Source organism: Poecilia mexicana, unplaced genomic scaffold, assembly GCF_051168715.1.
Source record: "Poecilia mexicana isolate PSO_F unplaced genomic scaffold, ASM5116871v1 scaffold_19, whole genome shotgun sequence".
NCBI lineage: Eukaryota > Metazoa > Chordata > Actinopteri > Cyprinodontiformes > Poeciliidae > Poecilia > Poecilia mexicana.
Window position 1 is genome coordinate 19,976,896 of NW_028263388.1, and position 13,342 is coordinate 19,990,237.

General features: G+C 38.2%; 1 protein-coding gene across 2 annotated transcripts in view; it reads left to right on the top strand.

The window, feature by feature from the left end:
• The window catches only part of vti1a (vesicle transport through interaction with t-SNAREs 1A), a 132,202-nt gene that overhangs the window by 15,636 nt on the left and 103,224 nt on the right, over window positions 1-13,342 (top strand). For both annotated transcript variants that reach the window (XM_088000886.1, XM_088000885.1), the window contains exon 4: window positions 10,643-10,720. In XM_088000886.1, coding sequence (XP_087857012.1) covers window positions 10,643-10,720 — 78 coding nt within the window. The remainder of the gene's footprint in view (window positions 1-10,642; window positions 10,721-13,342) is intronic.

Here is a 13,342-nt window from a genome sequence, read left to right on the forward strand (position 1 = left end):
TAAAGACACGGGGAGATGATATGATAACGCCCCCTCCTCCCTCAATCCTTTCCACCTCCCCTTCACTTTTTCTTTCTGTTCTCCTCTCTGTCCTACTCCCCATTTTTATGCAGCGAGCCCATCCCATGCACTAGTGTAAACCAGAAGTGACATGTGACACCCACTCCCCAGTGATGTGCTGACAAGCAGGTACTAGAATAGGTGACAATGTTTTCTTTTTTTTTTTTTCTTCTTTTTTGCCAGACTGGCTTAAGTATGGTGAGGGGGATTCATGAAGTATTTATGAAATATATTATGAATCATTGGCTCTGTGTTTTCCGTCTGTATTTTAGGCAGTGGCATTTGATTTTTAATAAGTAAGCCTCAGAGAAGGAGACACGGTGAATAGATGAGGAACTCTTCTTGCATCCTGTGTTTACTGGTGTTTCCTAATAGTTAGATTTCCATGTTTACACGTTTTAATCCCAGCTCACAACCCTGACACACACACACAATTAAACCTAAGTTTCTTCCTCTGATCCTAAGTGTTTCTAATGAGGGAGCATGCCAAAAAGAAAGGGGGATGTACTTTTGCTCTCTGCAACCAACAATTTTGCCTTTTTTCTGGTGTTTTTGAAGCCTGCAGTGGTATCTAGCTGTGGCCTTGATCAGAATTACATTGTGGAAGATGAATTAAGTGCTTTTTCTTTTTTTTTTTCAATTATCCCAGAGGTTGGCAAACATTAGAGCATCAGCTTAGTCCTGCAGTGAGACTAAAGTCTTTAGTTTTGTTCCTCTGTTTGTTCTCCTGTTTGCTTCACTTTTTGCTGTGTGTATTTCCAAAAGCACATGCAACAAGAGAAGATTTAATAGCTTATTAGATAAATAGTTTTAAGCTAGGCATTGGTCATATGAGATACTCTAGTACAAATACCATGATTTCATGGGATTTACACAAAATGTAAAATAAAAACATAATCTTTCTGGCAGGTGCGGTTAAACATATGTCTAAATTGTTGGAGTATTTGTTTTTACCTCTATTTGTAAAAATGAACAGTGAATCAGTGATGTTTTATCAAGAGAAAACTAATTATTCCTTATTAGCCAGGGTTGCTAGCCTGCAGTCTGCTGCTTTACAGACACCCCTTGTAGCTTGGCAGCTGTAATTTTTAAACTATCATCTTAAGAGTGATATAATGCACTCCTATAATTCCTACACTATGTATTTTTTTGGTATCAGAAATATTTCCTAAAAGTCAAATTTGTCATTGTTGTAATTGAGAAAAAAAAAAAAAATTTATTCAGTCATCCTCAGTGCACAGCATTAAGTTGTGGAGGACATCTTAGTTATTGTTACATCTTATTTATTTTATTTTATTTATTTTGAACATGATACAAGTATAAAATCACACACATCAACAAGGAATGCAAAAGACACATATTTTTGTACTACAATAATCTTGAGATGCTCGAAAAGGATTAGGACGAAGTAGGAAATTTATGAACTCCTACCACATAAACTCATGTAATATTTTCAGATGGACCCTCAATATTAAATAAAAAAAATAAAAAACATAGGAGAATTACTTTATGATACTCTGGTCACTCTGACACGCTGTGGCATGTCAGAAGGACTTTAACCCATAGAAAAAATGGAATGCAAAGTCTTAGCAGTTTGGATGTAGACTCCACTAATTGACTGGATTATCAGTATAAGGGGGAAAATGTATCTAATTTTTCAGCAGCTGATCAGCAGTCCACAGGAAGAAGTGGGAGAACGGCAGCACTATGTTTCTCTATGTTGCTTCCATTTTTTCTCTGCCATTTTATTAAAAGAATTTAAAATTTCCTGAAAGTTATGAAGCAGTTTTAGCTGCGTTTATGCTGTAGTGTTAATACTTTTACTTGTCTACCTCAGTTCATTCCCCTTGGAAACATTTATTCTACATTCTTCCTTTTATATACTTAAAAAAATAATTATAACAAAATTGAGATTGTTTATTCTAACCCATTTTATCCCTTATGCTTGTTCTTAAATTTGACCCTTCTAAGTTGTCTTCACTTATCCACCGTAAGCCATTAGTTGGCCGTTTCTCCTAATTTCCGAACTGCTGGTGCATTCCAGCGCAGAACCTGCAGACACCCAGGAAACTGTGAAGTGCACTGGGAAGTTCAGGAGGGCACATGTTGGAAAGGCTTGGAAAAGAGGCCTAACTGGCCTCATCAGCATTTCAATGTGTTTCGCATAGTGAAATGACAAAGTATACATAAATATATAGAGATAATGATCTGGCTAAGTCTCTATGTGTGCTGCTGCATTCTTATGCTAATGGTGAAGCAATTCAGCACCAACAATGGACACATTACAATAAAAGGCAAAGCACTAAAGGAGATGGCCTTCTGTGTGTGTCCACTGATGGATGCGCATGTGCACACGCTCAGCAGGCCCAACTCCTCTCCCTTTGTGTCTAGTTTCTTCTTTTTTTTATTACATTTTTCAATTTTAGATAACAGTCCAAGAATAGACATCAAACAGAAATGAATCATAAATCGAGGTCAGGACTGAGCCTCTTTCCAAAGCAGAGGAAGGGTTAAAAGTGAAGGTATCTTTAAAAAAGATGGGAAGACTGATAGGTGAGGAGTTCTTCTCAGCAAAGGGATCAGTGAACCATATGTAGGTGCCCACAGGCTAATGGGCCGGTTGGTCCCTGGCTTGCCAGGTATCCAGGAAGCACACAAACACATTCATACACACGCTCTCTTTTTCCCTCCTTGTCATCCTCCAGTACCCACCTCTCCCACCCCTCCTGTGAAAATACCTCCTCCACTTTTCCTCTAATCTCACCTTTTTCTCTGGTGCTGACCCGGGGAGGCCGGCTTTATTCCCCACTGCACGCCAGAAGCCAGCGTTGTGATCGGAGCCCGGGCCCCTGCGCTGGTTCTCCTCTCCTCTCCTCTTTTCTTGCCCTGGCTACCCACCTCCCCAACGGCTCTACTCTATTGATTTACTCCTCCAACCAATGCTGTCTGTCTCTGTTTTGCACCACCAGCACCCAGGTCCCTCATCTTTAGAACCTTCGCTCTCTCTTTATTTTTCTATCTTTTCATACTTTCTTTCTGTCCCATCCTGCACAACTTTGCTCTTGGTAAGACAAAAACCTGACAGGATAAGAGAGGACGACAAATAAGAGTGATGGAAAGATAGTCTGGGAGGGAAAATGGGGGCTTTGATTTTTTCTTTTTATTAGAAGCACTTTCTTATTTTAATATTGGGTTTAATCGCACTCTTGTGCCTTAAAGAAATAACCATCATCCTTCAAAAAGTATACAGTTCCTTCTCCATCAAAGTCCTGCTTGATATTACTCTTTTGTTTGGAGTTCCCTTGCAACCCCTGCCTGTGGACTTCACTCACACTATCCTGGCCTCTTGCTTTATGGTAACAGTTTTTAAGCTTATATTGGCTGATCTTACCGACACTTTGCAGTAGAAATGACTTTTCAGGGAAATGCACAACTGGGTATCACAGAGAAATGAGAATAAAAGGCCTCCATCAGAATAGTATTCTTCTACCATCAAACTCTCTCCTAAGAGTTAAAATCCTGTATCAAATGTGGTTTAATTTAGAAAGTGTATAGATTTTCTAAAAAATGTCTGGCTTTTATTTGTATTTTAAGTATTAGAAGAAAAACGGTAAAATTGTTACCAAAAAAACTTGCGTACCTGGCTTTGAATTGCAGTTAAAATGCATATGTTGCTTAAAGTAATTGTAACTTTCTAATTTACTTGGACAGTACCAATTCATAAAGGAAAATAAAAGAATAAAGGTAAAGAAAATTGCATCATAAACAATAAATGTATTGTATGACTAGTCGTAACAGTTAAGATAACCTACAGAAAATAAAAACGTAATTTTTCTGTGTGCTGTTTTGACGTAGAACACTTTTTTGGGGGAATGTTTTCAGATGGCAGCAGTTTGAATTAGTGATTGACTTTTGTGGGCGTTAAAATTTCTATCTGACATCATGATGACACAATTGGATTTGGTCATTTTTCCATTGAGCTGCAGGAAAATTTAACCCATCCTTAGTGGATATTTTTCGACTCCTGTTTTGTGGTCACAGAAATATAATGTACACATGTCTGTCACCAGAATACATATGACAAGAGATGTCATAAAACTACTTTTTCTGAGGTCAGGGAGCATATAAATATTGACTAAAAGTGGGCTGGAATTGCACCCTTGAGGAACTCCTTATAATATTTTTGTTTAGATTTATAAATGGCACAGTGATAAAAGAACATTCAAATTGTGACTAATAGATGTAAATAATGTCTGAAAGCAGTTGACTAACATAAAAGATGAACATTTCATAAAATGGTAGCACACATCACTACAGTGTTGCATATATTCAGAGGAAGAAATGTCAAAATTCAAATACAACTAATAGCTACTGGGCTTTACAAACATGACAAACTAGAGTTTATTATTCATCACATGCTCAGTTTGTCATCTAACCGACGTTATGTTTAGATGACAGCAGCTCCTGAACAGATATCCTTACTGATTCACACAAATACCATATAAGCTACCAATAAATTAGGCAATGTTGATTCTATAGCTTGCAAGTGGAATGACAATACAGATATATAATAACTTGAATTGTATACTCTAAAGTCACCCGATCCTTGGTTACCAGCTCATATGGCTCAGTTTGATTTATCGCGTTGTCGCTGCTGATCTTTCGCCTTTAATGTTTTCGACATTCACCTCTTGAAGCCTCCTTAAGGTATTTCGTGGAAGTAAAACACAATGCTGTGTGTACAGAAGCCACCAGAGCACCAACCTGTGAGCTAATGAGAGGCCCCATGCTGTTATCTGAGGCTCAGGCTTCTCTGCAACTGCTGCCTTTTCTTTTAGGGGAGAGAACACACACGCGGGGTACGCCGCTCACATATGTTGCACGGATACGTCCTTTAAAGGAGAGTTTCTTTAGGATGCAAAGGTCTCATAGAAGTCTCAGTTATACAAACGGTCGCCCTCGTGCGCACACATGGACTCGCACACAGCGCACAGCAGACATAATTGAAGGATCCAGCGGCACCAAAGACCACAGTAAAGCAAAGGCTCAAATGACACCCTCCTGTGGCAGTCTCAATTGTAGCTGCTCCTCTTTGTCTCTTAATATATCAAATGTTTTCAAAAAGGAAACTTAATTGAACGACCTCTCAAAATTTGTTACTAGTAAGGGGGAGCAAAAAATGCAACGCAACAATTTTTTTTTTCAAGTTTAAAAAAAAAACAGCAAAAAAAAACCCGTTTTATTTCCTTTGAGTGTGGATGTTGTCCTTTGTGCCGGCTGTGCGTGTGCACGCATTAAACACCTGCCGTGCAAAGATGCATTATTTAAAATGCTGTTGTGATACTTGCGCCTGCTTAAAGGTCTCTGCTTCCTTTAAACGCCATGCCGCGTCAGTCAACCTCTGCCCCCACATGTGGGGAAACTAGAGTGGGACCTGCTGGCAGCGATCCACACATAAGCTGGGAAAATCACAGCTGGGGAGGACAAGAAGTAATATAGATAACCTTTCAGTTAAGCATACAAGTAGCCATTTTTCTCAGCATTTATTGTTATTATTTTTCCCCCCCATCACATAAAGTTTTAGACATTTATTTTGTGGAGTTTTATGATGAGAAAGCATGTTAAATTCTTAGGCATCCATTTGCGCTTCCTGCTCACTTGGAGTTTAACACTTTGCTTTTTGATCTGTTTGCCATTTCTTACAGAAACGTGTAGCAGGAAAAAAATAAATAAATGATAAATAAAAGGCCAGTTTGCAATCACATGGAGCCGGACATGAGAGTTATTAAACCTAACTCACCCAGTCGCTCTCCTACTGCTGAAAAAGCCTGTTACAGAAGACAGCATTCTAAATTTTCTATAGTTAATTATTCTTCATGCTATGCCACCAGCCGTGTGTGCAGGGTGGAAAGGAAAAGCAGCTCGGGAAAGTAGAGGAAATAAGCATCTGCGGAAGAACTTCAGGGCCCCTCATTACACTCTGCCCCTGGGTATTTTTACGCCTTTTATTTCCCGTCTAATGAACTGTTTACATTTTTTTATTCCTGCTTTCTAGGCGCCACAATTATTCGACTTGTCCTTGTGTCACTCGTCTCATGAGGCCGAGACCAAGGAGGAGAGTTAGAGGTCACTGAATTAAGCTTATTTTGATTTTATTTTAAATGTCGGATTTCTTTTAAAGGTGTTGAAGTATTGGTTGCCATCCGTTCCAGATTGAAATTTGATTTTTATATGTATATAATTACAAACATCTTTTAAAATGTATCCTTTCCTTTATTGTTTATAGAGGAGCTTCACAAACCTTTCCATTAAAAGAATCATGATATATAAGCCAATAGACTATAAAGGATTTTTTCAGACAGAAAATATCCGCGTATTTGTTATAATTAGATTAAGATCATTCTCTTCTTAGAGGATTATGCTGAACTGATTAGCATATCTGATATAAATTGTTCCTTGTGCATATGTAATTGCATTTTGACGGGCATAGAAGATTGCTTTTTCTTTTCTTTCTTTTTTTTTTTTGTCAGCCATCATGTCAACAGAGGTAAAACGTGTGTTTTTGACAGGACACCGGCACCTCCGTCGCCACATTTGACAGGATGTGTAGAGTTTTTTTTAAAGGCGGGCCACTTTGCATAAAGTTAAGATGTACCTTTGTACTTTTCTTGTGTGCTTCCGGGAATAGAAGCAGTTTCTCACCCTGGATTAAAAAATGTGATAAAAGACAGACCTTTCAAAAGGATTAAAAAAAGCTTAGTTTTTTCTTTGTATGAGCAATAAGGTATCTTCTGAAAGCACTTCTTCTTTTTTAGATTGCAAAGCCTGATTAGTTGGTTTTCTCCTAATATGCAGAACTTTGCCTCAACATACTGTAAATAAAGAAGAGAAGGTTTTTCACTATGCACAGATCTGATTCCTGACCTCGAAACTGAGCTTCTTGTCATTTAATCCAACACCAAGCTGATAATAAAAAATTGTTACCACATGAAGTGGTGTTGCACCTGCTTATATTTTACATCAAATGGGAACGCAGCAATCGCTCAGGAATCTGTTGTTTTCCAGAGGGGGAATCCAAAAAAGCCGAGTGCGTACTGTAGGTACGGGGGAAGTGGCGGCGGCGCTTTCATTTCCGTGACATTTTCCATTCTTCGTGCTCTCTTTGTTATCTGCTCTGTTCTCATTGCAGAAGCCCCTTCATGCATTCATCTGCAACAAACAGCTATTTAGAAATACAAAACAACACAGAAAAACCCTGCATATGGTTTGAAGGCGACGCAAGCCTCAGCATTCAAATCAATGCTTCTCCCGTGTTTCTTCGTCTCAATTACTGGAGAAGTCGTCTCTCCCCCTAAGTTGCACTGCAGCTCTTTAAGATGAAACTTGACTTAAATGGAAAGTGTGGGTGTTTTGTTCACCCCCCATCCCCCCCTTCCTGGCAAAAAAGGTGTATGTGTGTGCCTGATGTGCTAGTGTACTTGCTGCCTTAATCTCGTTTTTTTTTTTTTTTTTTTTTTTACGCTACTACTTGCATCTTTAATTTCTTTTAAAGTTACTGCAAACAGACACACATTGACCCTAACGGTAGATTTAACCTCTACCAGAAGGTGGGGCTGAAAAAATGAGCAACGCGGCAACAACAAGGAAATACTATTTATTTGAATATACAGTGCCCTACAAAGATATCCGTATCCCTTGAATTTTTTTTCACAATACAACCACAAACCATTTTAATTTTATAAATATTAATTTGTAAAGAATTGTAATATTAATTGTGAAGTGCAAAGGAACGGGCTCATGGGTGTTGAGATTTGTTTTCAGCCAAAATCCACACAGTACAGCGGGTGTTTGTAGAAGCTCCCCTTTTACTCAGCTAGTCCTAAATAAAATGTTTGTTTTGAGTCTTTCATAAGAGGAAACTATTTTTAAATTACTTAAAGGCATTTATGGAACCTTTTAGTTAAAAAAGACATAGTTTTTCTTTATTTAATATATATATATATATATATATATATATATATATATATATACACACATTTTCCAACTTCTGCTTATTAAAAAATATACAATAATTTATTCATATCATCGATTTACTACAGAGATTTTCATATATTTAGTGGTGGTTTTCAAGTACGTATTGTGCAGAATTATTGCATTTTTAAAGTTTTGGACTTTACAGGCTAATGCAAGTCAGGCTGTCTATTTAAACATTGAGCTACCTCGGTGACAGTGATAGGTGGCGCTATCTTTTGGAAACTGTAACTGTTTAAAGTCTCACTTCCTTGACGCTCTATGAAGTAATTAGAAGATGTCTCAAGATAATTGGATGCACTGGATTTTACTTAGGTGTGCTGCAGTAAACAGGGGATAGAATAAAAAACCACACCACACTTTTGAGTTTTTAATTTATATAAAAAAGTGTTTTCCTCCCACTTGAGTTATTCACTAGTTTTGTGTTGGTTTGTGACATAAAATCCCCCCATTAAAATTCATCCAAGGTCGTGGTTTTCTTTTATCACCTAATTTACTTGGAATGCTCAGACTTTCAGTTGCAAGACACTCTTACAATTGGAAATAAAGCAGATCATTTTGGATAATTTGACTAGATTAAACAAATGAAAATGACTTTTAGGACCTAAGAGGGAATTGCATTTCTTAAGATTTTTTAAAGAAATAATATTTAACTGTCCCATGACTGAGAATTAAAGTGCAACAAAACCAGGATTTATCAATTTATGGAGGAATCAGATCTTATATGGCACATTTTGACAGTGATTCTGTCCTTATGTGTGCTCTTCAAGGGGCGGGGGGTTAGTGGGCTGTGTTGTGTGTTCGAGTCTGTGCTGCCAATCTTTTTTTTTTTTCCTCCCACAGTAGGCGTTCAGCGGTTGGCTTTGCTCCCTGTGGTCGAGTGTTGTTTGGGTGCTCTCTTTATCTAATGGGTTTTTGTGGTCTGGGTCAATCAGGCCCCTCTGTCTCCTCAGTAATTACTCCTGAGAACTGTGGCCCTCGCCATCATGATAATAACAGCCAAATCACATCAGGCATGACTTTCCACTCAGTGCTTCAGATTATGAGGAGAGACAAAATAAAATAAGGAAAGAAATCAGTCGGCTCGATTGCGATGTGATTCCGAGTTATTTCAATCAAGCAACTTGATATCATCTCTCTGGGTATGTGTGTGTGTGTGTGTGTGTGTGTGTGTGTGTGTGTGTTTTTTTTTAAGAATAGTCTTTTTCAAGCTGCTTCTCCTGAGGAAGGTGGTGTGAATGTACCTAATGCGATAGCTTCTTGAAACTTTCCTACTTTAGAAAGTGTGGGGTGAAAGAAAAAATACAGCCTTTCAGGAAAACAATGTCCCCAGCAGGTAATTGGGTGATCCTTCACTGAATTTCCTTATTTTGTTTTGAATATAAATAAACTGCATGGACTTATTTTGAGTCATTTACAAGCTAAATAAATAATTAAATAAACAATATAAATAATTTGTGTGAAAGAAAAGCGATATTTTCATTCGTCTGCTAGTGTTTGCCTTTGATTTTTGCCCACCTCCTCGCAGCCCACCTAGAAAACCCTGTTAAGGCAGCGAGGGGGGGGGGAGGAGAAAGCGAAGGAAGGCTCAGTAAACACTTTCTCTGTCTGCTGCTGGTGTGTGTTTAGTTTAGAGGGCATGCCAAGAGGCTGTTTTTCCACGGGTCGGGCGTCTGTAAACAAGTAGTACAATGGCAGCCAACTCCAGCACAATCGGAGGTGGCATTCTCTTGAAGTCTGTGTGAAATGTGTGTCTGAGTGTTTTTCTTTTTTTTGGGGGGGTGGTGTTCTTTTTTTATTTTTTATTTTTTTGCCTTTTCTGTTATATATTTATTTTTTTGTGGGACATGGCATTCCTTTTTTATTGTAGCCTATCTGGAGACACACACACACAGAGAGAGAGAGGCAGAGAGAGAGAGAGACAGCGGGTTAGACTTTGTGTGTCCGTGCGCGAGGCAACCCTAAATCCGATGGGCCGCCAATGGGTGATGAATTATTCCCTGTCTAAGTCACAGCATTGGTGTTATCACAGAGGCTGCCACTGCACTGAGATGACAGCGGTGACAGCCCCCCCAGAAAAGATTTAGCTCTGACAAGTGATACTTCCTCACGGCCCTCTCCCCTGTCCCCCTGCTCCACAGCCTCTCCATGCACATGAGATGTTTCATTACTCAACTTGTATTTGTTTAAGTGGGCAAGGTGATGTTGGGAGCTTCTTTTAAGAACACTGGCTGTAATAGATCACTTGCGATAGATGGATGCACGGGCATAAACACACACTGCAGCTTGTTGTCATTACCCGAAGCACTTACTTGCACACAAACATCCACAACCGGCATGTGTAGGATTGTTTGTCACCGAGTTCCATTAGGGGGCTCTCGTGCTTCAAGAATGCCTGTTACATTTTTTGCATCAACTGAACCACTAAACCATATTTCCCCTCTTGTTTTCTCTTTTTTGCACCCCTTCTGTTACTTCCTCCTCCTCTTCTTCTTCTTCTTCTTCCTCTTCTCTTTTTTTGTCCTTTTTCCTCATCCTCCTCCCGCTGCAGAAAAGGTCACGTATTGCCTACAGTGATGAGGTGCGCAACGAGCTCCTGGGGGATGACGCCATCTCCTCGGAGAGCCAGGTAAGGTGCTAATCAGTTGGTGAAGGGGGGCACGAAACAACGCCGGTGTGGGTGGCTCGACTGCCCCCCAGGGTGATTAGGTGCCCCCACCCACCCCCGGCACTCCACCCTCCCCTTCCTCTCACAGGGGCCATCGAGAGCTGAAACCGCCACTATTGTCACCAAGTCATGTGGAAGGAACACTGTTTAATGCAAAGCTGGCCGGCCAGTTAGGAGGATCAGGGCATGGGACCAGCGTCTGGCCCAAGCCAGATTGGGACCAACACATGCACATCTTAAAAAAAAAAAAAAAAAAGAAAGACATAATTGAACACATTTCAATCCAAAACCCCACTATCCCCAAACGTCCAACAGCTGTTCTCCAGCTGGTTGCCGACTTGGATTCATAAGAGATTCTCACGATGAAGGTACAAACAAAGACACATTCAAATGGACCTAGTAAATTGATTAATTTTACTTATTTACTTTTTTTTCCTCTTTCTAAATTTTAATGTTCACAAGCTTGTTTGATAGAAGTGATCAAAAATGTTAAGTGGTCATACATATCACTAAAACAATTTTAACAATGCTTTTTGGATTTGAAAAAAGTGGAATTACAATCTTAATTATTTTTAATATTTTAAGGATTGCATTTTATTATTTATTAATTTAGTAAAAAACTAGTTTCTTGTTTATTGAAAAAATGCAATATCAATAAAAAAAATTTGATGACTTGCACATATATACTTAAAAGGAGAATTAAAAAAAAATCATGATTTAAAAAAAAACATTCATACAGCTTATTTATGAATTAAAATTTTAAGTAACTTTTGGAATTTTTTGTAAATAAATTGTTCATTATTCCAAATAGCTTAAATAATTGTGGGGGAAAAAAATAATAAGTATTCTTGTACATTTTAACATTTTAGACAAGCTTACCTATTTCTCACAAGCACATCTGCCGCCATGTTCTACGCAGCCACTCTCAATCCATGACCAGCCGTCTTTTGACTAATTATATTTTCTGTTTGGACTCGGCTGTCAGACCGCACGAGTTACTGCATCTCAAGGCGAGCATGGAGTTGTGTATGTTGACATTCAAATAAAAGCTCTGCACTTGCAAATTTGCAGGCTGAAAAGAAAAGGCAGAGGAATAGTCAAATGCACCTTCACCACAAATGTGCAAAAGAGGGTAAAGGTAAATACAGTTCTCAAGTTTTTTTTCTCCCCATCATCCTTTAAGTCATGACCCATGAGCTGCACACTTTGGAGACATGTGGCATGAACTGAGATTTCCTATTGATATGCTTATTTCCTGGCAATTTAGTGAAAAGCAGACGCCACCTCAACGTTGTAAATCGAGGTTCGAAGGAGATTTGCTGTCAGAAATGACAATTTTTACAAATTCCATGATGAGAATCTTTGCAAAAAAAAGAAAAGCAAAAAATATGAATCCTGCTTAAGGCTATGTTTATATTTTACTGTAATCATAATTATTTTTACCCAAATAATTGCAATTAAAATTAAAATACCTGTGTAAGTAATGTTACAATTTAAAAAAAATAAAAGTGAATTGCCTTATTATACATGTGTCTGAATGTTATCATTTAAAGCCCAAAACACACGTCATTCACATTATTAATAATTCTGATTTCACACTGTTTTAATTAATAATATATAATTCAGAATATCTATTATTTATTATTAAAGGATTCAATAATTAAAAATGAAATGACATTATGCATGGTGCGAATTTTACTCTAGCAGGAATTTAAAAATTAGAAAATGTAGGACAAATATTTTGCTATTTAAACCATGTTTTGCAAGAAACATGCGATAAACATCTAAATATATTTAAAGCTTGAATTATAAAACTAATGAACTGTAAACACATTGAGATTTTTTTTTGTTGAAAATGAGGCCAAATGTTTGATGTTCAACTTAAAGAAAATCCAAGTCTAGCTAAACACACAGTTTCAGCAAGTTGTAACAAATGAAAATAAATCTACATGTTGGGATGTTATTTATAGCCCTATTTGGTTCATTTTCATTTCTAAAGTTGGGGAGATAACACTTGTCTTGGTCTTGCTGTGAGAGGAGTACTCACAACTTGAGGGATTTTTTTTTTTTTTTTTATCTAACGAGACGCCGTCGATAGGAAAGGGGAAAAGATGGTGGGGGCCTGGGCAAGTCGGTCAATTTAATTCCTGACGATCTGAAAGAGGTCAGGATCATTTCATATAGCCCTGGCAGAGCAGATCATTACCAGTCACAAATCTGTTGGTTACATGGCAAGGATTTATTGCTAAGTAAATAGGCAACCGTCATAAGTTCTAAAAATGGCGTGTTGGCCCTGCGATAATGGCTAAAGGACGATTTAATAGACTTCGGCATTTATTCGTTATCTGTATGCGGACAGAGACTGAATTGGCACTATCGCTCATTTTTTTTAATAATGTGGTAGGCTACCATTGCACTTTTTTCCCCCTGTTTCTTCTGCATGCAACACACACACGCACACACACACGCACACACACACACACACACACACACAAAGCAACAAATACACACACATTTTTCACACACGAACACTAAACGGAATAGTTTCGATTTCAGTCACAGCAGAAGGCTTGGCCACAAGAG